This window comes from Larimichthys crocea, chromosome XXIII, assembly GCF_000972845.2.
Source record: "Larimichthys crocea isolate SSNF chromosome XXIII, L_crocea_2.0, whole genome shotgun sequence".
Lineage (NCBI taxonomy): Eukaryota > Metazoa > Chordata > Actinopteri > Sciaenidae > Larimichthys > Larimichthys crocea.
The window spans coordinates 1,805,249-1,829,031 of NC_040033.1; the positions used below are offsets into that span (position 1 = coordinate 1,805,249).

The 23,783-nt window shown below is 43.6% G+C and overlaps 1 protein-coding gene across 1 annotated transcript in view; it reads left to right on the forward strand.

Moving 5' to 3' along the window:
- The window catches only part of LOC104931874 (cadherin-6), a 60,667-nt gene that overhangs the window by 17,305 nt on the left and 19,579 nt on the right, over positions 1-23,783 (forward strand). Inside the window, exons 2-6 of the mRNA XM_010746981.3 lie at positions 2,808-3,215; positions 12,654-12,948; positions 15,686-15,805; positions 19,323-19,490; positions 21,706-21,893. Of these exons, the coding sequence (XP_010745283.2) occupies positions 2,979-3,215; positions 12,654-12,948; positions 15,686-15,805; positions 19,323-19,490; positions 21,706-21,893 (1,008 nt within the window). The 5' untranslated portion in view covers positions 2,808-2,978. The remainder of the gene's footprint in view (positions 1-2,807; positions 3,216-12,653; positions 12,949-15,685; positions 15,806-19,322; positions 19,491-21,705; positions 21,894-23,783) is intronic.

Genomic DNA, 23,783 nt, shown 5'->3' on the forward strand with positions numbered 1-23,783 from the left:
TGTTCTAATTAGAAACTGAACATGTTCTGGAAGCCAAAAAAACTAATAAATAAGTTGCAGTCCTTAAAAAAATGTAAACAAAGGTAGCAAGCAAATAAGCACGCTACTAGATAACTGTCCTTTATAACTTCATATTTCTTTGTGTTTCTTTTATTGTCTCTTCCTCTTTTTGTCACATGTTGGTGTCGCTGTTTTGAAAAACTCTACGTTCCACAGATGAAGTTTGCCTTCTCGCTCGTTATCTAACAGCGTTTGTTGTGAGGCTCTCTTGTTTTCACCAGGTGTGTGTGAGCACCTTGACGTGTGATAAACTGTGTCACACCAGAGCACTGTTCATAGTGGATGAGTGTTTTTTACATGTTGCACTTTGGGACGAGCTCGTAGGAGTGAAAGCAAACAAAGATAGTCAAACTGTCTTTGTGAAGCTGAAAACACACGACTGTATCAAACTCTCCGTTATGTGTTTCTGAATCTTTTCGTCGCTGCGAAACAGCTTGACAAAAAAAAAAAAACAGAAGTGAAAAAATGCAGCTACTGTATTTTTATTTATCGAGCCGACAAAGACGTCCAACCGACATCAAAACCCGAGCCGTCCCCGTCGACGTGTCGAGACATCTGTTTGTATGAAGCTCAGCGGTTGTTCTCTGACATTGTTTGATGGCTTTTCTTTATTTCTGTGCTATCAGATTCTCAGATGCTAAACTTAGCGCCGGTATCCAAGATAAATCCGCGGTGTTGTGACAGCGCTCCCCTCTCGCCGGCACCTTTCCTCCCGCTCCTCTTCTCTCGCTCCATTTCCCTCACTCCCTTCAGTCTGTCTGGCTCCACTTCTGCATGCAGGTCAGGGTACTTAATTCATGTCCAGAGACATAGTTTCCTCATTCCTCTAACATACTGTGCGAGGGGAAGCCAACCCAGACTTGCCCATACATTGGGGCTAGACTGCACCCCCCCCCAGCTCCACCCGTCTTCTGAGGACGTGCGATATGGAGGAACGTTGCAGACGCTCCCCAGTGGACTCACTGATAACCCTCCTAACCAAAACCCCAGCCGAGGAACGCTGGCGGCCTGGATATCGCCCAGCCGGGGAGGAATAATGAGAACAAAAGCAGAATACATGGCCTTCTTTCTCTTTCTAACTACCCCTCCTCCTCCTCCTCCTCCTCCTCCTCCGTCCTGCATCGTTCCTCTTGTTCCGTTTCCTTTCTCCGTTTTTTTTTTGACGGCGCTTTCTGCACTGGCCTTCAGAGGATGGCAGGCGAAGAAAGAGGAGAGGAAATGGGTGGGTAGAAATGATTGAGAGACGGCAGAGTGGAGAAATTCCACTGTCCACATCAAGGCCTCTTCTTTGTGCTTTGCAAACAGTCATTTTGTTCAGTATCTTTACACTGATCTTAAGGTAATAAACTGGGGTTGACATTGCCCAGGGTCTCCATCGGCATTCTGCTGGGTCCGATAACAAAGTGTGCCGAAGCAGATTGTTCAAAAAGATAGAGCCTCGCACTCTATGAGATGTTGATTCATGGACTTAATGCAGATAAACCAGCACTACACATGCTGTACAAGATGTAAGCCGCTATGCGTCCATGTGTAATATTTCCAGTCTGATATTTATCAGGTTAGGCAGCACTCAAGCCCCGGCCCATCAATCTGATGACTGACATTCAACACGCGTGTGCACACGAATGCATATCAGGGCCGGTGTGTGTGTGGCGGTGGAAAAAAAAGTCAATCACATGCGTGTTACAGATTTCATGACTGCTGTCCAGATCGCTTTCATCATGTTTGGCTTCTGTCTCGTGTCAGTTTTTCACCCGTGCTCGATTACTCAACGTCTTTGCATCTTAACGGGTATCGTATAGATCTCCTATGGATGGATTCGCGTGGAAACAAGGCCTGAAATGAGAATTATGTTTGTTATTGTTATATTTTAATGTAGGATTTAGTGATGTCTAGTGGTGAACTTGAAGACATACACACATTAAACCATAGTTATTGTGATAATATTCCATTTCTGCCAGTAGATCCAGTTAAAAGTTACACACTGGACCTTTAATTTGATTTAATATAGTATAAAATGTCAGAAAAATACCCACCAGAACACGAGAATATCTTCAAATAGATGTTTTGTTTGACGAACTCCCAAAACATAGAAACATTAAACATAAACCCCCTTGAAATGCTGCATCCAGAAGATGTTTCTGCGTTTTTGCTTGACTAATTGATTAGTCGATTAATCGTCAGGGGTCAAAACGTCACCAAACGAGCTGTGAACGAGAAGACCCGAGTCTAAAATCAAAAAGCTGTGTGGATGAAAACTGAGAAATCAGAGAGCTGCATGAGATTTTTCTTTTTTGGCAACGCTCCCACTGGGTTCAGGCTTTATCAAGTGATTGCTGTTTGTCAAGGGGGTCACCTCAGATGTAACGTGCCAGTATTTTTAGTTCAGTTGCTGAAGTAAAACTTTTACAAGAGCAGAAAACGAGGACGATGGTGTCAGACGTTGTATTCTAATTGATTTCACTGAAACTGTCTCACGTTTGTTTGTCGTTCGCTCCTTCTTGTTTTATTACATTTAGTTTGGTTTAATTCAATTTGATTTATTATGATTTCAGTAAATCAGCTTCGTGACATCTTCAGGAGTCACTTGTTTCTCGACTCAATTTCAAAAGTAATGCATCGCCAACTCGACTCTCAGTAGATTCTGACTACAGGTTGTGAAACCAAACCAGAGCTTTGTGCAAGTAACAAATTGCCGCCTCCCCTCCCAGTATTGACTCTTTGTTTCTTCTGTGTAATTGTTCCAGGTGCTGTTTGCCGCCCCATGTGAGTCTGAGGAGACTTTCCTGCTTCACTAGATTACAGCATGAAGACTGATCCGATACTCTGACCGAAAAAGAAAAAGACACGGACCACTGAAGGGGGCGGTGGAGAAGACAGAAGGTTGTGGCGGCGGCGGTGGTGTTGGTGGTGTGGCCATGGATAGAAGGAGAGTTTACGTACTGATGGTGCTGTGGGTCATGGCCCACCTCAGCTTTCCGGGGTACGGGCTCAGAGCCCTGCGGAGGACTACAGGGGGGCGGAAGGGGTCCACGGGGCTGACGGGACAGGACGCCAATGGAGTTCCACTCAGGCGCTCCAAACGAGGTTGGATGTGGAACCAGTTCTTTTTGTTGGAGGAGTACACCGGCACGGACATGCAGTACGTCGGGAAGGTAAATGAAGAACTCTTTTTGTGGTTGTTCCTTCATCTGACGCCACATCTGCCGCACAGACACTCGTAGATGACAGCCGCTCTTCATGGTACTGATCATACGCTTCATTATGCATCATTTTAAGCCTTAATGTAATTATTCGGGGTTAGTTATAGAAAAATTCAGCAGCTTGTGAGAAGGTTTATTTCAGCAGCCAGCCTCAAGTGGAAATTTGAGGAACTGCAGTTTTTACCCTAGGATCATTTAGCTTTACTCTGTATGTATTATTGTTTAAATCTAGTCTTTAAACTCAGGAAACTCAATGAACTTCAAAACTTTTTAGGTACAAACTGAATGTCTGTGCCATGAAGTACTTAAAATGTTTAAGTACGGTCATTGTTGAACTTTAATTCTCGTTTAACTCGTTTATTTGGGCTGTTTTAGACTCTTTACCTTTTAAGAACTCGCTGATATTTCTCACGTGGTTATATTTCTGAAAGTAGGGTTCTGCGAGGAACTCGATTATTGAGACTGGTATTAACAAAACACTTCAGATATTAACACAGACATAGAAAGCAGTATGTTCTTTTGAGGTCGGGAGTCCGTTACCTGTCAGGTTTGGACTGGCATCAGTTCTGCAAGTTTATGCTCGTTAGGACTCGTCTACATTTGCAAGGTGTGTCATAAAATCTGATATAAATCATCTCCTCTAAGTCATCAGTTCAGAAAAGTGTCTCCCCTGTTTTGGCTTCAGGAAGTTCATTTGCATCTCCTTTAACTAACAGAAATGTTTCTATTTATATTCTATAAACCGAACAGTAAATTAATTGTCACTTCCAAGCTCAGCTCTCTCTCTCAAGAGACGTGAGCCCATCTGAAACTTCATCAGAATGCAAACTATCAAACGCGAGGACACAGGCCACACTGTCGAGCTCAGAAGTGATCTATAAGAAATGAAGGTACACCGGAGCGCTGAGCACTTTAGCTGCACAATAAAAAGCGAAATAACAACTTCCATCTCGCATAATTTATCTTTAAACTGTATTCGACTGAATCCGAAGCTTTGGGTCTCTTGTGTCTTTCCCTCACAGTCTGTTATTTGTTTATTCCTCTGGGATTTATTTCACACCGCCACTGTCTACACACAACACAACTCCAACCTTTAACACGCCGACATTTGAAAAGTTGCTATTTTTGTTCTTTTTAAAATGTCTCATTATGTCGATACATATTTATAAATTGTTTTTCTTTTTTTAATCCTCCCCATCTATCAATCCAGACGGCTCTATTTGCATCTTACAGTCACGGGGAAGAAAATATGAATTCTTGATTGACGTTTCTGGGAAGTTTAGTTTCTATAGCAGCACTAGAAGAAAGTTAAAACCTGACTACCTGCATTGCCTTTTCTCTGTGGCATAATGGATTTCTAGATAATGTAATTATTCTCTGTAATCGCTACACTCAAAGGGAAAGATCTGCTCTTAATGAGATGCTTCAAAATGAATAACATCCTGTATATGATGTATCATTCCGTCTCTGAGAATACAAGACGCATCCCATCACGAGAGAGTAGACGTGACACGATACTACGGTCGGCTAATGCTCACGTATCATCCATCCATCCATCCATCCATCCATCCATCCTCGGGCTTTGTTTGCTGTTGGCTGTCCGATATATTTTCTGCTCGCTGTCAGCTCTGTGGCTGCTTGCATGATGTCCATTCCACTCACATCAAGCCATCCGAAAGCGTCTCTCTTGCCCTACAGTAAAATATGACTTCCTCCGAAGGTATTGTTTGTTCGACAAAATGAAAACACGGTGTCGACCTAGATAACATTGGGGGAACGAACAAGAAGACGGGCCAAATAATGGTTGCTTTACATGCAGCGGAGTGGAAGTCCAGATATCAGTCTCCTCTTCCAACCTACTGTAATTGAGGAGATTGTGAAGCATCGTTGCAAGGTCAGGACGACTGAGGAGGAAGAAAGGCTGTTTTGTGCTCGGAGCTGAATGGGGCTGGTGCTTTGCATTCCTATCGTGCGTCCACGGAGGATAGAGTCATCCAACCAAATGAGATTCTGCAACATACGTCCTCCCAGAGTGCGGGGGTTGACTTTCAGGCCCGGTCTAAAAGGATTACAACGCTTGTGCTACGGTACGAGGCGAGCAAATACGAGCAAGAACTACAAAAAAAAGTTGAAAAGAACAAAAAAAAACACAGAGCGAGTGAAGATCAAACGTAAGCACGGGACATGATCAAACCACTTTGTCTTCAGAGAGCGTTGATTGATGTGCCACTCGTCCTTTCAGCTTGTAAAAGGACTTAAAGAAGAATGGATTATCTGAGTGTGAGCGTATACTTACCCCTAAATTCCACCAGCGCCGCAGCTAGAGTTGATCACGCCCGTTCTGTAGACAAACGATTGCAACCCCAACCAGAAGAGCCACGTCACATTTTCAACAGCGTCTCTCTCCGCTCTGGTATAAGCAGCACAGAGCAGATCGACCTGGAGGTCGTATACAGAAAACGGCATAGAAAATATGGTTAATTAAGGTCCAGTGTGTGGGCACCTAGTGGAGAAGCTGCAGATTGCAACCAAATGAATCCTCTCCCATGCCTCACGAGCATGTAGTAAAAACTCATAAAACGCAAAAGGCCATATCTAGATCAGTGTTTAGTAATAAAGGGCTCCTTTAAGGCAATAATTCTTATGTCCATTCTTGTACACGAATGGAAACATATTAATAACATGCATAAATGCTTCTAAAACGTACACACTGGACCTTTAAAGTCAGAATAAATGTTCTGAGTTTGTCAGACTAAAGAAGAAAGTGTTATTAACCACCCAGCCAAATTTTAATGATTAAAAATATCAACAAGTTTCTGAAATTAGGTGTCAAAATCAGGTAAAAATTAATTCTCGGGGTGGCCTCAGCGTGTCATCGAGCCGCCCTTTAAGGACCGCCCACAAAATCCTGAGACTGAAAACTGTTTGAACTCCACATTTCAGTAATATATCATTCAAAGTCTTTTCACGTGTCTTCAGCAACTGTTTTCCAACATATCTAAAGTGTTTTGAAAGAAATCTCAGATGGGGTATGAAGCTGCATGGACCAAAACAGCGCCCGTGCACGGGTTGGGACTTTAAAAGTTACCGAGCCAAAGGCTGCAGCCTCTAAGAGCCCGTCTCCTGAAGGCGCCATTAAGGGGATCAACACTGAAGCACCGCACTTAATCATGACTCTGAGCGCTTGTTGTTTCCTCCTCCCCCTCCTCCTGAGCACATGCAGCTGGGCGCTTCTTACTCATTGTCGGCTCACTAGCCAGTCGTCACAAAGGATCGCGCCGTGTAGATGTTATCTGATTGCAATTACTGTTTGTTAATTGCTTGATAAAGTACGAGCGATGAATGAGCCACCTAGAAGAAGAAGAAGAAGAAAAAAGAAAAAAAGGGAATGAATAGCGAACACGTGGGCTCGGCGTTCGAGAACAACAACCATCTGCATCCTCAGGTGGAGGCCGCGTTCTCGCATTGTCGCCGGGTTTGACGGGAAAAAAAACGAAAAAACACAAAAGGGAAATCTTTTGTCATTGCAAGTGACATCATGGCAACCGGAGAACACAGCGCGGAACAAAAACCACTTCTTGTTTGCGGTGGGGGGAAAAAAAAAATGAATTGGAAACAACACAATGGCAGGTTATTATAAACAAGGGAGCAGCTCTTGACACACAGTAAAAGATAGAATGATGAAACTGCACTTGAATTACAACATCCCGTCTCCAGTTATTTGGTAAACTCGATCTCCCCCCGTTGGCTTTATTTCTTTCTTTTTCCTTTTTCTTACGACGCCTTTATCGAGTTGCGGAGCACTAACAAATGAAACTTTAAACAGTCGGATATTAACAGAAGTGATGGAGATGAGGAGGAGGAGGAAGCAGACTCTGGCGGTGTCTTGTTGGGGAGCTGGTTGGCTGCTAATCTGGATAATCTTGCTGTGTTGGCCAATGATTATTTTTCCCTTCTTCCTCCTCCTCTTCCTGCAGGAGGGGGAATCGTGCACTGCCTCTCATTAGCAGGCGAGCTGCATACAGGCCTCCGAGGGCCCGGGCTGTCACTGGAGGAAGAGAATGTTTGTTTATTTCATTATTTCTTACTTTACCAAAGGGCACATATCTACTGAAAATGGTTAATGGCCTGTGGTTTAGGAGTGTTTGTGCTGTACTATCATATCTCATAAAGTATTTACAGCCCCTGATAGGCCCCAGTGGTTCTAGGCCTAGTGGGTAGACTCCTCAACGTAAGTCCCTAGCAAGTAAGCAATGTTCTCTGTATGTGAACAAACACACCACACACACATGTCTGCGATGCTGGCCTGCAGTAATGGGCTGGAAATCAGAGGAAATTAAATAAAAAGAAGGCGAATGAACACAGACATAATACGCTTCAAAGTCCCGTATGACTCAGCGGCTGAGGCGACCTGGGGGGGAAGGACTCGAGCGTCTTATGGCAGTGGAGTGGAAAGGTGCAGGGATTTGTTTGCGGGTTGATTTTGGTCCCTGTTCATGCTCTCTCATTACCAGCTGCTCACCTTGGCAAAGAGGCGAGGAGTTTGCAATATGGCACAGGCCTGGCTGTACTCTGCGCCATGGCAACCCCTGCGGTCTCCAGCGGCGACCTGGAGCACACATTGGCAGTGTTTGTTGATTAGGCGATAAGTTCCCGCTTGTGCAAGGAAGAGGGGAGGTGAGGAGGGAGGGGTGCGAGTACAATCACCGCGCTCCTCTCCGTCGCAGCGGTGGAAAGAGGTGTGATGAGGTCGTGCGGCGACGAGGTGCGGCAAACATCTGTCCGACAACATCGCGAGGAGGGGGGCGGCGAAAGGCGACGTCACCACGCCGCCTTTGCATTCGTTTGTCCCGTGCCGTCACCCGCTAGTACTGTTTGAAACACCTGGCGGTTTTGTCGGGGTGAAGTTAATTGATTTTCTATCATCAAACCTTCAGGCCTTTCCTCTCTGCAATCAAGTTTTATTCAAATGAGGGCAAAGCAGAGTCCAGAGGACCCCCCATTTTTGGGTCTAAAAAGGTGTGTCTATGCCTTTTTAAGTCATTTATTTATATAAATTGAGACTGTAAGACGTCCGTGAAGGAGGGTTAAATGTGGGAGCAACTGGACTCGGTTGTAGAGCCATAAAGATGTTTCTCATACAAGAAAAGAGCCGTAAAACTAGATTTTTCTTTCAAAAAGCATACATCTTCCCATGAAAATGTAATTTTTCCCTTTAGAAATCAACTTTTCTCAAATATTTCCAGAAATGTGCATCTGTATCTCTGAACTGTGGCTCGAAAGCGGTTGATTTTCATTGCAGACGAGTGCGAATTCTTCTATTTGTTGCAGAATTTAAGAGCTACGGGGCTGTCTGCAGTGCAGGAATGTCAAATTTAAAGATACTGAATCTAAAACGAATCATAATCAGACTTAAAAAGTGTGTGTGTGTGTAATTATACCATGTAAACAGCCACTCATGTCCTGAAAAAATCCCCCAAATTCCCAGAAACAACAGCGAGGACACAACCTCTGTGTCCTCGGTAGTAGCCCTGCAGCAAAGCGAATACAAACTGCTGGAGACTTGCTCGTAATTAAAAGATAACATGCTGGAAATTATTCATGGAACACAAAACAAAAGATGTCAGATGTCCACGAGAAAGAAATATACAGTATGCTATCTGACATTTCACCTTAAAGTCTCTGCAGCTCTGACCGCGAATCTCAAGTTTACACATCAACAGACATTCGATAGGCTATTTTTGTGCACAGGCTGAGGCTACCATCTGGCTACATAGAAGGCAGCCAGTTCTCGACAGGCCAGGACACAAGGCCTTAAAGGCTAACTGGCTAATTGCCCTAAGCAGCCCACTTCCCAGTGCCATCTTTTTTGGCCTAACTCGAGTGAAGCACAAATGGCGGCCAGATCGAGCCTGCACTAACATTTGCTGCACTCGAAGCTGATTAATTTAACAAACAACGACGGGCCCCGCTTGTAAGTTCTCACGCACAGATGTCTCGACGAGTACCACTTCACTTCACAGCCCACTTCAAACTGGAAGATGCGGCACGGAGGAACAGAAATAAATATCTTTGACTGTGGAAATAAAAATAAAAAAAAGCCAAGCGTTGGAAATATTATGGCATCGCTTAGCAGAGATAGTTAATTGAGTGGAAGGTTTTTGAAATCCATAGCATGTCATTGATGATATAACGGCTTAAAACGAAAAAATGTGTGAGTTTGTTTCACAGCAAAAGAAATCTTCTTCTGCTCATTTCTGTCTGTAATTGAGTCCTTCAAGTCGTATTTTCTTAAAACATGGCAGAATATTTCAACCTGTTTCCAATGCAAATGAACTCGTTTCAAGTATTCTCCGAAATCAAGTTTCATTTTACTTGATTTGAGTGCAAGCGACTCTCCTTGTTCTTTTTTTTTTTTAGGATACCGACACTCATCAGCTCACTTTCTGTTTAGAAATCATTCGACACTGTGACGGCGGATTGTTTTGTTTGTTTTAAAGGATAGCTGGTGATTTGATTTCTTGCAAAAAGTTAGATCTAAAGGATAGCTGGTGATTTGATTTCTTGCAAAAAGTTAGATCTGTACAGTAAAAAATGAAGCTACTGACATAGCTGATTAGCAACAGAATGGAAACCATGGAACCAGCCAGCTTAGATGTTTCCAAGGAGGTCACAAAATCCACCTACCAGCACCTTTAAACTCACAAATCAACACATTGCATCTCATTTGCTTCAATCGTACAAAAAAAACTACCTTATGCTAAGCTAGGCTAACTTAGCTGTAGCCGTATATTTACCGAACACCCTCGAGTGAGGTATCAAGCTTCTCGTCTCACTCTCAGGAATAAAGCTCACAGGTTTATTTTCCACTATTCCAACTCTTCCTCAAAGAAAACCAGGATTTTAGGCCTCTGAGTTGATAAAACTGAGTTTTTTTTATTTTCTTGCAGCGTCCCAGAGGTCCAAGTGTTACTGGCTATAGCGTCATGCTCTCTGCCTTTTTTTTACGATTTGATACCATAGGAGGGCAGAGGAGAAAAGGCTAGCTATTGATGTGCCAGAGCTTCTTGGTGACCATACTGACTGCACATGTGGCTTTCTTTTCTCCCCCCCCGTGACAGTTTAATTGTATTTTCAATATAAATTGATCAAAGGGCCATTGTGAATGCACGTTGGGCTGCCACATTGATTTCCGGGAGAGGTTTTTTTTTTCTTCATCTTCTTCTTCTTCTTCCCCCTCTTAATTTGAGTAGAAGAGCAGCAGTAAATTCTCCACGCCGGCAAGGTGGGCAGCTGGGAGGAGCGGGGTCACTGCAGCAGGCGCTGGAGTTCAATACTCTGAGCTGCCTTGTAATATCCTTCAGGGGGAGTGAGGAGGAACTCTTCAGAACCACGAGATCTCTCTGTTTCCATAGAAATGACAGTCCACACAGCATATGTCACACTGTCTATCTCACATCTCAGCCCGAAAGGAGAGGACTCAACGGTTATTAACTGAATTGTCGTGCCGGCAGAGATAGGCAGCTTGATAGACAATCATAGAAAAGGACATTGCAGCTATAACAGCGGGGGAAAGATAATAATGTTGAAGTGGATTGTTTTCAGCCAAGCACATACTGTAAAGCAGAACGGAAAACAAATAAAATTCTGCGGGATATTCTCCTGGCTTGGTTAGACAGAGAGATTTATAAAAAAAAAAAAAAAGAAAAAAGTTGTTTTGACCAGAATTCAAGTGGGTTAATGAAACAGGGCTCCACTCGAGATCCTAATCCGAAGATGCTAAAAATTCAGCAGCACACTCGACTGGCTCGGTGAGACAGACGCAGACAGAGAAAAGGAATGAAAACAGTCTCCCAGCATTCAAGCAGGCGAACAAAATAGTGTTAAAGATGCTAATCCACAAAGCTGTTCATCTCGCATGTGCCAGCTTTGCCCTGATAAAACAGCATGAATTAGTAAAGCTTCCCGAGCACCTGGGATGAAAAGCTTTTTAATATATGATGAGAAGGGAGACTTTGCAAATGTGCTCCCACGTGACCCTCCGGCTGCGACGCACAATATCCCCCCGCAGTCTGTCGTCCCGCCCGGCGCCCGAGCCAAGAGCGCCTTTTTTGTGTGTGTGTGTGTGTGTTTGTGTGGATGCGACACGACAAACTATGAAAAAAAACGCCTTCGAGAGCGTCAAAAATCAAACGCGGCGGCTCGCTCGAGTTAACAAGGTGTCAATAACAGGCGTCAGAATTATGTCTGGGTATCGGGGGGGGGGTAAACATTCAGACGGCGTTCGCCTCGGTTTGCAAACACGTGCCCTCCGTGTGCTCTTTACCCCCTTCATCCCAAACCACTCCACATGCAATTATTACCATGTCCTCGGTTATTAGAGCGGGGGAAAGGGGAAAGTAACGACTGGACAAGCTTTTGATGAGTTTTCTGAGATAAATATGTTGAAGGGGGGGATTTGGTGCTGGAATTAAAATGTTAAGCTGCTGTTCACGCAGGAAAAAAAAAGAGAGAGAGAGAGACAAGTGGACTCTGGTGTGCTTCCTCTGGCATGTTGGTCATGTTGCTGATCCATCAGGGATCGGCAGGCGGGCGGGCGGGACGCGCTCACACTCATGCTGGTACTTCACAGACTTCGACCCACTGCCATTCTGTTTTACAGCTCTGTTGAAAATGCCACCGTGGCCCCTGCGGTAACAGCGAGATGACAACCTGTGTGTAACAATACCAGTAAATGCAACTCTTTAAAGGCTCCGTCCGTGTGTGTGTTTCCTGCCGTCGTAATGCGATGACAGTTTACTGAAGATGATATGAATCTGTTAAATAACACCAAACACTTATCAAAGCTGTCAGTGTTTCTTTGCCAAGGCCCAGCATGGTCAGATCACTGATATGTGCGCGCCGTATCAGAAATACTTAAGTGGAAAACCGTGATTCAGCTTTGAAATATGATTTTGTTGACATCTTCTGGTACAAAGTGCTCCATGTCGAGATGTGTTTTTTTTTTCTTCTTTTTCCGCTCTGCACGTCCTCCGGGATCGCCTGTCAATCACAGGAGTGCAGCCGGCGCTGTGATGCTTCTCTTTTTTCTTTATGCAGATGAAGTTTCTGTTCACAGTGGCTATTTCTGCTCGTGCTAACTCCGGTAGGGAGATATTTCCCGGGGAAAGCTCAAGCTGACACTTGGGTGTTCATAAGAGCAAATTAAGCAAATGTGAAAGCTTTCATAAAGCAGAGTTTGAACCTCTGTTGTGCTATAACAATTAGCAATAGAGAGCTCCAAAGTGGAAATTTATTAAAATGAAAACACCACAAATTGTTGCTTGAAATTGTTGTTTTAGTGCCGCAGGGATCTGCATTATCCTGATTTTTTCTTTTTTCTCTCCGCAGCTTCACTCCGATTCGGATCGAGGGGACGGAAGCGTGAGGTACGTCCTCACCGGGGAGGGAGCAGGGTCCCTCTTCAAGATAGACGAGAAGTCGGGGGACATCCACGCCACCAAGAGGCTGGACAGGGAGGAGAAGGCCTACTACATCCTCCACGCCAAGGCCGTCAACCGCTTCACCAACGAGGCGCTGGAGGGTCAGTCCGAGTTCATCATCAAGATCCACGACATCAACGACAACGAGCCTCGGTTCACCAAGGACGTGTACATGGCCTCGGTCCCTGAGATGTCTGACATCGGTAAGCTCCTATGAAACTCTGCATGCTCCATGTATCTAGGGACAGTTGTGGACATGTTTTTAGGTCGTTTTGATGCAACGTCCAACATTGGAACAATGTTTTATTCTGTGTCGACCTTGGAAATAATTTGGCAAAATAACCCTAACTCAACATCCGCTTGCTTTCTTTGAGCCGTAAACCGTGAGCATGTCACGGCCTTCATCAACAAAAAAACTCCCAACATCTGTGAATGAAGAGTTCAAGATGGGGTTGAAAGTTCCAGAAATGTTGTTAACGACAGATTAGTTGCTCGTTTTTTTTTAACAAATTCGACTTTATTATGATTTTTTGATTGTTTTGTTTGTTACTTTATTTCTCTCGATCTGTCGATGACGTCCCTTTGAATCAATCTAACCAAACAGCTCCAGTTTGTCCGATGGTTCTCCTCCACTGACTTATTTATTTCCCCAAACATCGTGTCTGTTTCCAGTCCTGTGCACACCCAGCAGGTTCGTAATTGTAAGACTGCGCTCCGTCATGTGCATATGAATGAACTGTCAGCCTCGTCAACGTCAAAACTCACACCGGGATCCACATTTATTATCGTCACCTCCATCATGTGACGTCAGGTCTCCGGTTTGTGTCATGTGGATGATTCACTGCCTCAGAAAATTAAGATATGTGATTTTATTTTGAAAATCCGGTTCCTGTATGCCAGAGTAAAGTAGTAGTAGTAATATTTCATTGATTAAACATCATGAAAACCAACCGTACGACCACAGAGATGATGGGAAAACAGTAAATAGATACAAATAACAAATGAATAAATAACACACCAGGCAAAGAGAATTAAAACCACATTTATTGATCACGAAACAGACAATAATTGTTTACACAAATGAAGTTGTGTGTGTGTGTGTGTGTCGGATTAAAAAGCTTATGATTCAAATAGGATAGAGACGTAGTAAAATGCCAGTCTTAGCGGATCAATGGGACTTTATCAATCATAATAATGATGCAGACTCACAACAAAGAGGGCCCGGCTAATTAATTGAGAGGCTAGGAGCTGCTTTATGACCAGAGAACAAACAAGGTAAAGCTTCTCTGTGACGGCGGCGGCTGGCGGCTGGCGCAGATAATCTTTTATTATTGCGTCTTATTAAAACAGTATTTAATTGAATTAACCGGCGTTGTCAGCTGTGTCATCACACTGAATTATTGCGGGTTCTCAGCAGCACGCGGCGATTTCGGTGTTATCGTTTCTTCTCGTCGTTCTGCACCAGATTAAAGTTTAATTCACGGCGCACTTTGGCTCCAGCTCTTAGTCTGAAAAGTACATGCTGGCCTCATGAATATAGATAAACAATATAAAAAGACTCCTAATCAATACTTGCATGAAAACATGGTGTGAACTCTCTGTTCTGTTCTGCTGGTTGCTGAGCTTCGGGGGACTGAGGGACATCGGTCTTGCAGCCCAGACATGTGACAGAGTTGTCACTCGGTTCAGCAACCCCAAGAGAGAGGCCGGCACTTATCTAAGGGCAGCGCGGGTGCCCATGGCAACAAGCGAGGTGTGATGTCACCACTTGGCAGAGCATGTGTTCACGAGTGGCTGCGTCGAGACACTGCCCCTTTAAACGTGACATACACTTTGAGTTTTATTACAGTCTCACGGCTCTTGACACTGTCGGACTCGGACGCGGCCCCCATTCTTTGACGACTGAACGATTACAGTCGAGGTAATTTGCACAGAAAAAAAAACGTGATTATTCCTCGACTTGTTTGTCAGAAGATTCTTTTTCTCAAAGGCTTAAAGTCGGCGATGAGATGGCTGATGTGGATCAGTGATATTTCTCTAAAAGCTTCCATGTCAGAAAAGCCTCTTTGAGTCTAATTCCCTAGTTAAAGGTATTAGCGATCAAGGTTCGCTGAACTTGCTCAGAAATCTTCCCGAACTGTCACTTACACCAAATCAGACAGCCGCGGTCTTTCTCTGTCTCTGATTTTTTTTTGTGGATGCCCCCATTTCTTGTTCTTCTTCTTCTTCCTCCCTACAACATCCTTCATCCGTACAAATCACATCGATTTCAAAGAAGGGAAACTCACCCAACCCCCCCGTACAGATCAGAGCTGACATCAAATTAGAGAAGTTTCATGGGGTCGTTATCACATTGTATTGCACAATTCTATATTTATACCACTTTGCCATTAAATATTTCTACTCAATTAATTTTCTTCTGCATGTAATGAGGCAACACTTGGCCCCGCAAGGCGCCATTTGGGAGGTAGCACTTGGCTAACCGTTTCTCTTTGTTCTACTGAAATAGGGCTTCAGCCTCTCTGGAAGACGGAAAGAAATGGATCACAGTTGTTCGCCTGCTATCAGATATTTGGCTTCTTAGACACTCCAGATCTGTGGATACACTAATAGGCTTCTTGGGGTTTGCAAAGAGGCTGTATCGGAGCCGCTCGTATGCTTAGAGAGATATACTTAGAAAAATACATTAGGACTTATCGATTACCCGCGAGAATCAGTCATGTATAAGGGTATAAGTGGCCGAGGAATAAAGATTGGTTTGGGTAATGCAAAGGGACAGAAATGATCAGTCACATTCTGCATGAGCGTGATTAGAAGAGGATCCGACACCTCATCAGAAGGTGCATCAGCCTAACCAATTATCCAGCAGGCCATTTTCAGCAGTATTGAAGAGTTGATCTAAATCATTGTCATGAATCTTCTTCTTCCTTCCCTCTGCAGGCACCTCGGTAATTCAGGTGACGGCCTTAGACGCCGACGACGCGACGTACGGGAACAGTGCCAGGGTGGTGTACAGCATCCTGGAGGGCCAGCCATACTTCTCCGTGGATCCAGAGACCGGTCAGTGATGGGTTGAACCCGGAAAAGCTCTTAATGCTGTCAAAGTTGGTGTTTTATATTGGAGTCCTGTCTCTGTTTTGTTGTTTGAGTCCATTCTGTCAATGATTCTTCAGCTTCTGTCAGAACGTCTGACATATTCATGAAAACTGGGACTTTGAGTCTTTTCTCAGAACAAGAAAATCTCCATTTTCAGTCATTTCTGTCAAAACCCGTGCCCCCAAAACCTTGTTTTCTTAGAAAAGAAGTAAGTTTCTCTTTCCAATGGAAATCAACCTTTTTCAAGGACTTTCTAGAAATGATTGCCTGAATCTTAAAGAAACAAGCTTCATCAGATGTTACAAAGAAATTGATTTTCGTTGGAGTCGAGGTAAAAACAATCTCATTTTCCTTAAAGTCTTATTTTCTCTGCAGCTTCGAGACCTTTTCCCCCCGCTCAACAGAAAATGTGAAATTTGATCTGAATCTGTGTCTGAAACATCAAACATGAACATCACGTCTCGGTTGTTTGTCCTTCAGAATCAAAAGATTTTTCGTAGAGAAACTAATTTTGCACCAAACTGCAGCAACCGTACGAGGAAAAATCCATAGAAAGGGCAAAGATTATATAGTTTCTCCTCATCCGGTGTTGCTGCTTCGTCGCTAATGTGCACAACCCTTTCTTTAATGTTCTAACACACAAACTTCTCAGCCTGCGACCCCCAAAACAACCCCCTTGTTACATGTCCTGATGTTTAGTTAATCCATCGTAATCACATCAGGGGTCAGAAATTAAATTTAGCTACTTTTTTAAATGTTTTGTTACAATTAAGGCTATTTCTAAAAGATTTTCAATTTTATTTGATTTCTGAAAATCATCTTGCGACCCCACCCTCAGGGATTCTCCACTTTGGAAACCAGTGCTCTTCGTCTGGAGGTGCCCATTCTCGGGAACATAACAAATCACTAACTGGTGCAGAAATAGCGAAGGGAAGGCGAGCTTCAGCAGGAGAGGAAATTAAACAATTCATCACAAAAAAAATAACTTGTGGAACCAAAAACTGCCTCCTCCTGCAGGGTGACGGGCGGAGGTGTTGGGGTTTAGAGTAGAGAGAGTGGCAAACCACCAACCCCTCCCAAAAAAAAAAAATCTATCCTCTTGCAAGTTTTAATCATTAATGTGTGCTTTGGAACGCATCCCGCTCGTGTCTTTTTTTTTGCTTAAACAAAAGGGAAACGACAAAAAAAGCCATTTGCAGATTAGCGAGAGGGATTAACAGTAATATGGTTTATCCCACATGTGGTATGTAAGCTGACATCCCCCTCTTACACAAAGACATGCCTGGACATCGCATTATGAGCAGGATTTGTTTCTCCTCTCCTCCTCTGTGTGGATGCATTGTAGTCATTAAGCAATAACAAAAGGTAGACAGAGATACAGAGCGAGCACGCCGCCGCTTTAAGGCGTCCGTGCAACGCCGCCTCGACGGTTTCTGTTTGCGCGTCTGGCGAGATGCATCGCACGTCGTTAGGCAGTGGGAGGAAGAAGAAGTTGCATTGTGCTTGTGTTTTGTTTTTTTTTATGTATGAGAGGAACTTTTTGAAACAGCCGGTCTGATGTGAGCCCGGAGGGACGCGCCAAGTCAGCCTCTTCGTTCTCGTTTGAAATGTAATGAGTCATCTAACTGAGACGGAATGTGATGAAGTTAGTCAAAGCGGTTTATTTAGGGTGAAATGTATTTTTCTCATCTTCGTTCCCCCTCGACGTCGTCGAAAGGCTTCAGATTCAAACGTTGTAACAGCAGACGGGATTTAAAGCTTGGCTCTGATTGGGGAGGACCGAGTGCACCTTTTTGAATGTGCTGCCAATTACCGCTTCACTCTGTGTCTTGTCCTGACTCCAAAACTGGAGATCTGACGCGTCAGAGCGGAGAGAAATAAGCAACCGCACGGCACTTGAAGAGTTTTAATTCCAAAGAGTAGATGAATGATGCCGAATGCGTTTGGAGGCGAATGCCACACTTTAAGGAGAAATTAAAGGTGTTGGGTTTTTTGGGATTGGACCCTTTGCTCCACTTAACGGTTAAATCATGAGAACACAGACACCAAAATGTGCTCCTGGGTGGCCCGCTGAGCTCCGTGCCGCCTCGCATACTGAGCAAGATCGCTGACCTTTTGGTAATAAAATGTTCTTCGTGGTCTAATTCCCTGGCCTGTAGATCCATAAATCTTAAAAAGAAAAAAGAAAAGAAATATCATTAATTCAACTGATGTAGACTTATTTTTAGAAGTGTTTCAGGCGGGCACGGCGGCCTTTAGATATATACACACCTGTGGAAACACTTCATTATTTTTATGTCAACATGGCAGGTTGATTTTATGAAGGTTGTACCGATTTGCATAGTTTGAAAGATGACTTGCAATTAAGCGTTCGACCTGTACGGGCTCTATCTGTTGGCTCTGTTCAGTACAGTACGTATCATAGCTGTGCGCTGCGACTAATGATTATTTCAATTATCCATTCATCTTCTTATCATCTTGATGAACTAGTCCAAGAATCAGCAAATTCACAACACGAGAAGCTCCAACATGGAGTTTTTGTATCATCTCAGCTCGTTAAATGACCTGAATGATTAATAAATTGTTGGAATATGGTTAATGGTTATTAAATGAGGCGGCAGCAGCTCAGCCCCGGAGGGAACCAGTGGCCAGTTCAGTTCCACGCAGACCGCCGTATGGAGCAAACTGACTAGAGAGATGCTAGTGCCCGAGGTGCCCTTGAGCAAGGCACCAAAGCCCAACCTGCTCCCAGGACGTGGCTTCCCATCACTTCCCAAAAAATCCCCATCAAGGGATCAAAACAATCTTCTTCTTCCTGAATAGTTGCTGGTTATTCTCGACATGTGCACGCACTTTGTTCTGCACCTTGTGGAGTTGCTTCTGTTGCAACGTCAATAAAGACGACTCGACTGCGATGCAAACAAACATTTATTATCAGAGTTGGAGTAGAGTGGAGTGACCTTCCAGTCTTACTCTAAAAAGAGCGTCTGTGCTGCATCAGTTTTATTTCATTTGCATGTTTTTAGCAGATCCGTGAGCAGTCGAAGGGTCGACGAGGTCACGGGAGGTCCTCTCGAAAGAGTCGAGCAACATTTTTAAGTTTCTGCGCCGAAAAAAAATGACGTTTTGTTTATGAAATGTCAAAAAATTGTGACATAAAGGCTCATTATTATGTGCCAGAGCTCAATGCTTTGTCCGACCATCAGTTCATGACGCAAATATGTTCAGTTTACTGTCAGATACGACAAAGAAAAGCAGCAAATGAATGAATCTTTGTGAGCGAAACAAGAAAACCGATGGCGTTTATCGACTATTATATGAATTCGTTTACAATATTTGCAGATACTTTTCATCCTGGGAGAGGTCGCTCTGTCACCGTTTGTGATTTTGACGTCTTTTGGGAGTTTTTCCAGATCGACAGAGATTGAATCATATGTCCGCTTCTTTTAACTCACCATGAATCTGTGTGTTTTCCCATCAGGCCTGATCAAGACGGCCTTGCCCGGCATGGACCGAGAAGTCAAAGAGAACTACCAGGTCGTGATCCAGGCCAAAGACATGGCCGGGCAGATGGGCGGACTTTCGGGGACGACGACGGTCAGCATCACCCTCTCCGACGTCAACGACAACCCGCCTCGCTTCATCAAGAGTGAGTGAAACGCACACGAGCCCGGTGCCGGGCGGGCAGCCCCCCAACACCCATCTGGTGTCAGTTTCAAAATGAATTTGGATTATTGCGGGGATCTCTGGGTTTCTGCGCGACTAAAGACAGAGAATAATTAAATATAGAGCCATATGACAGAGCGGAGGGTCCTGCAAAGTGCATCAGATCAGCCCTGTAATCCCTATTAAATGAAGAGAGTACATTCACTGAGCTTTATCTCTGCTGCTCCTCCACTCTCTTTGTCTATCTCCCTCTATTAAGTCTTTCTTCTGCTGCCTTTTACTCCATAAAAACCAATGTTCTCAATTTAGTGTTCCAAGCCGTCCACGGCGCACTTCTTTCCTCCTTTTTTTGTTACCCTCTCGCTCATCAATCATCAGTTCTTCCTTTCTGCTCTCTTCCCACTCTCTTTCAGTCTCGCACATTGTCTCCCCTCCTTTTTTTTCCTCCTCTCTCTCTCTCTCTCACCCCCTCCTCCCCTCGCTTCCTCTCGTGCATCTGGCGAACGGCGAAAGGCAAAGCCAGATCAGACTGACAGATTACCGGTGTCGTCGTTTCCTCCCCCCCCTCAATAACAGCGAGCGGGCGCGTGCGCCGCCACGAGAACTCTCCCCCCTTCCTCCTCCCACCTCAACCCATTTATCACTCCCTCCTCCCACCAGCCTGTAGGGGGGAGAGAGAGAGAGAGAGAGATGAAGGGTTGAGGCAGACGCTGTCATCTCAGCTTCCCCCCACCGTCCACCAATGAATGAACAGAGAGAGGACAGAGGGAGATGGATACGATGGGGATGGAGGAGGTGACAGGAGGGGGAAGATAGAGGAAGAAAGAGGAAGAGTGATGCGGGGGGCGACAGAGAGACAGGAGGGAGGATGGAGGGAGGATGGAGGGGGGGAGACAGACAGAGGGGGAGATTGAAAGAGGGAGAAAGAGGGAGAGATATTGTAATGGGACACCCAGAGGAGGTGGAGTGTCAGGAAGCGATATCATTGTTGTCTGCCGGAGTGATGCCTCTTCTTTCCCACCCCATGCTAAATACCTGTTAGCCCAGGGAAACCTGTGTGTGTGTGTGTGTGTGTGTGTGTGTGTGTGTGTGTGTCGGCGTCACGGAGACCTGCCGACTCAGGCGTTGCCAAAACACTGTCAGCATGTTTTATTAGTGTGTCAGTGCTGTTTGTCTCCGCAGGCTGTGTGTATATCACGCTGCACCCTCCCCTCCTGCGGTCCGGCTATTTATTTAAGCATACGAGATGCAGCCGCCGCCGCCGCCGCAGACAGGCCGCCATCAATTTATCCAAAGACCTCGGACCAGAAAATCATCTTACAAAAAATATATATAAAAAAAGAAGCAATTAATTCATGTTGAGCAAATTGGCCCAGGATTTATGTTCCGTCCTAAAAACCAGCGAGTCGACACCGCTCGTAGCGACGTTTACGCCAAAGGCCACGCGTCGTTTTTTTGTGGAAATGAAATATGTTTAACCGCGTATGAAACGTCTGCTCCACAGCTGATCTACAAATGTTGCAGCACTAAATCTCCTTCATTTCAGCCGTTGCTGCTCTCTGATTGGCTCTGACTCGCTCACCTGTCCTCGTGTGTTCCCGCTCTCTGACTCACCTGCTTTCTGTGCTCGGGGTTGCGATGCTCGTTGGGTATCGGGTGGTGGGTGTTTGGGGATGTGACGCGCCTCCATTCTCATATTTTTGACTTTATTTACTCAGAATTTCGACTTTTTTTACTCAGAATTTTGACTTATTTTCTCCTAATTTCGACCTTTTTTTCTCAGAATTTTTTATTTTTTTCTCATAATTTTGACTCTGTTTACTCGACTTTTTGTACTCATAATTTAAACTTTTTTCCCCCTAATTTTGACTTTTTTTCCTCATAATTTTGACTTTTTTACTCCTAATTTCGACTTTTTTTTCTCATACTTTCAACTTTTTTTCTCCTAAATTTGACTTTTTTCTCATAATTTTGACTTTTTTTGACACGCCTCCATTCGACCTTTAGAAATCTTTAAGAGAAGCGTCGACTCATCTCTTAACGTGAATCGCGTCTTTGTGTGAAAAGCTGGACATGAAAAGAAATACCAAGGACGTGACCTCAGTCGTCACGGACTCGAGCACGTGTTTTCTTTCTTTTTCTGTACATCATGATTCACCCGACCACGGTAACAAAGTTCAACTTGTGTCCCCTAACAGCCCTCTACGAGTTCAGGGTGCCCGAGTCCATCGAGCTCGGGTCCGCGGTGGGACTGATCCGCGCCATGGACGCCGACATCGGAGAGAACGCGGAGATGGACTACAGGATCATCGGGAGCGACGGGCCCGGCATGTTCGACATCACCACCAACAGGAGCACGCAGGAAGGCGTCATCCTGCTGAGGAAGGTCAGAGGCGCTCTGAGTTTGAAGTTTGGGGTTTGGTTCCATCACGTGATAAACGTTCTTCGCGGGTAACAGTGAGGGCTTTGTTATCTCCTGTCAGGCTCTGATTGGTCGAGCTTATTGGGGCCTCATGCTGTCTCGGAGGAACCTTTACAATAAAGGCCTGTCTACACAGGAGACGTGGTTTTCTGAAGGAACAGATACGCCTCTATTTCAATCGATACACGGGCTGAGGAATGGCTCGCGTTTCTAACCCACACGAGCAAAGAAAACATATTAAAGATACGATGCTGATTAGTGCAACGAACGCCCAACAAGAGAGTGCTCTGTGCATCGACCAAACAAACTGGTTTTAATAAAGAAGTCGAAACTTATGCATCATTTCACGAGCTAATGCGACGTCAAGTTTCAATCCAAAGTTTCTGTTATTCCATGATACTCCAAACTATGGAAGACCATTTCTGCCAGTAAAAAAAAAAAAGACCACAGCTGTCTTTCAAGGGTGTGTTTGCTTAATACAATCCTGAGTGAATCAGCAGGTTAAAACTAGTCCTCAAAGTATTCACACAAAGAGCGGCGACTCTGACTGTGGTAAAGTAGTGTCTCATAATTTAGACTTTTTTTCTCATAATTTTAATTTTTTTTCATAATTTAGATTTTTTACTCATAATTTCGACTTTTTTTACTCAGAATGTCGACTTTTTTCTCCTAATTCCAACTTTTTTTTCTTAAAATTTTTATTTTTTCTCCTAATTTTGACTTTTTTTTTCTGCTAATTTTGACTTTTTTTACTCATAATTTCGACTTTTTTTACTCGTAATTTAGATGTTTTTTTCTCCTAATTTCGACTTTTTTTACTCAGAATTTCGACTTTTTTTCTCCTAATTTCAACTTTTTTTCTTAAAAATTTGATTTTTTCTCCTAATTTTGACTTTTTTTACTCCTAATTTTGTTTTTTTTTACTCCTAATTTTGACTTTTTTTCTCATAATTTCGACTTTTTTTACTCATAATTTTGACTTTTTATCTCCTAATTTCGATTATTTTCTCCTAATTTCGACTTTTTTTTACTCATAATTTCGATTATTTTCTCCTAATTTCGACTTTTTTTACTCATAATTTTGATTTTTTTCTCCTAATTTCAACTTTTTTTTCCTAAAATTTAGATTTTTTCTCCTAATTTCAACTTTTTTTACTCATAATTTTGTTTTGTTTTCTCCTAATTTCGACTTTTTTTACTCATAATTTTGTTTTTTTTCTTCTAATTTCGACTTTTTTTACTTAGAATTTCGACTTTTTTTACTCCCAATTTCGACTTTTTTTACTCATAATTTTGACTTTTTTTCTCCTAATTTCGACTTTTTTTTAACTGATAATTTTGACTTTTATTACTCGTAATTTTGATTTTTTTTTCTCATAATTTTGATTTATTTTTGTCATAATTTTACATTTTTTTCTCTCATAATTTCGGTTCATACAAACCTGATCGGCTGTCGGAAAAACTCCAGAAAACGTTTTTGTATTCCTGATGAACAATCGCAGTTGTCGCTAACGGCAACGATAAATGTGTTCACAATGTTTGTGCAATTATAAGGCAATTAAAATCCGTCACTATAAATAAAAATACTGTATGGAAAAGCAATTACAGGATGTGACTTCTGACGAGAGATGATGCAAATGTGGCATTGTTTTTTTTTGGTAAATATGTAAATACGACATTACATCAGGTCTCTGCGAGTGATGGTTGCCTCATCGCTAATGCTGCAGATTTATTCGATCGTGTACGAGCATCTCTCGTCTCATTTGGACCAAAAAGTGGAAACAAAACAACGAAGTGCACTCGATAAATGCAAAAAGAAACTTTCCTCGCGTCCATGTGCTCTGACAGCTGGAA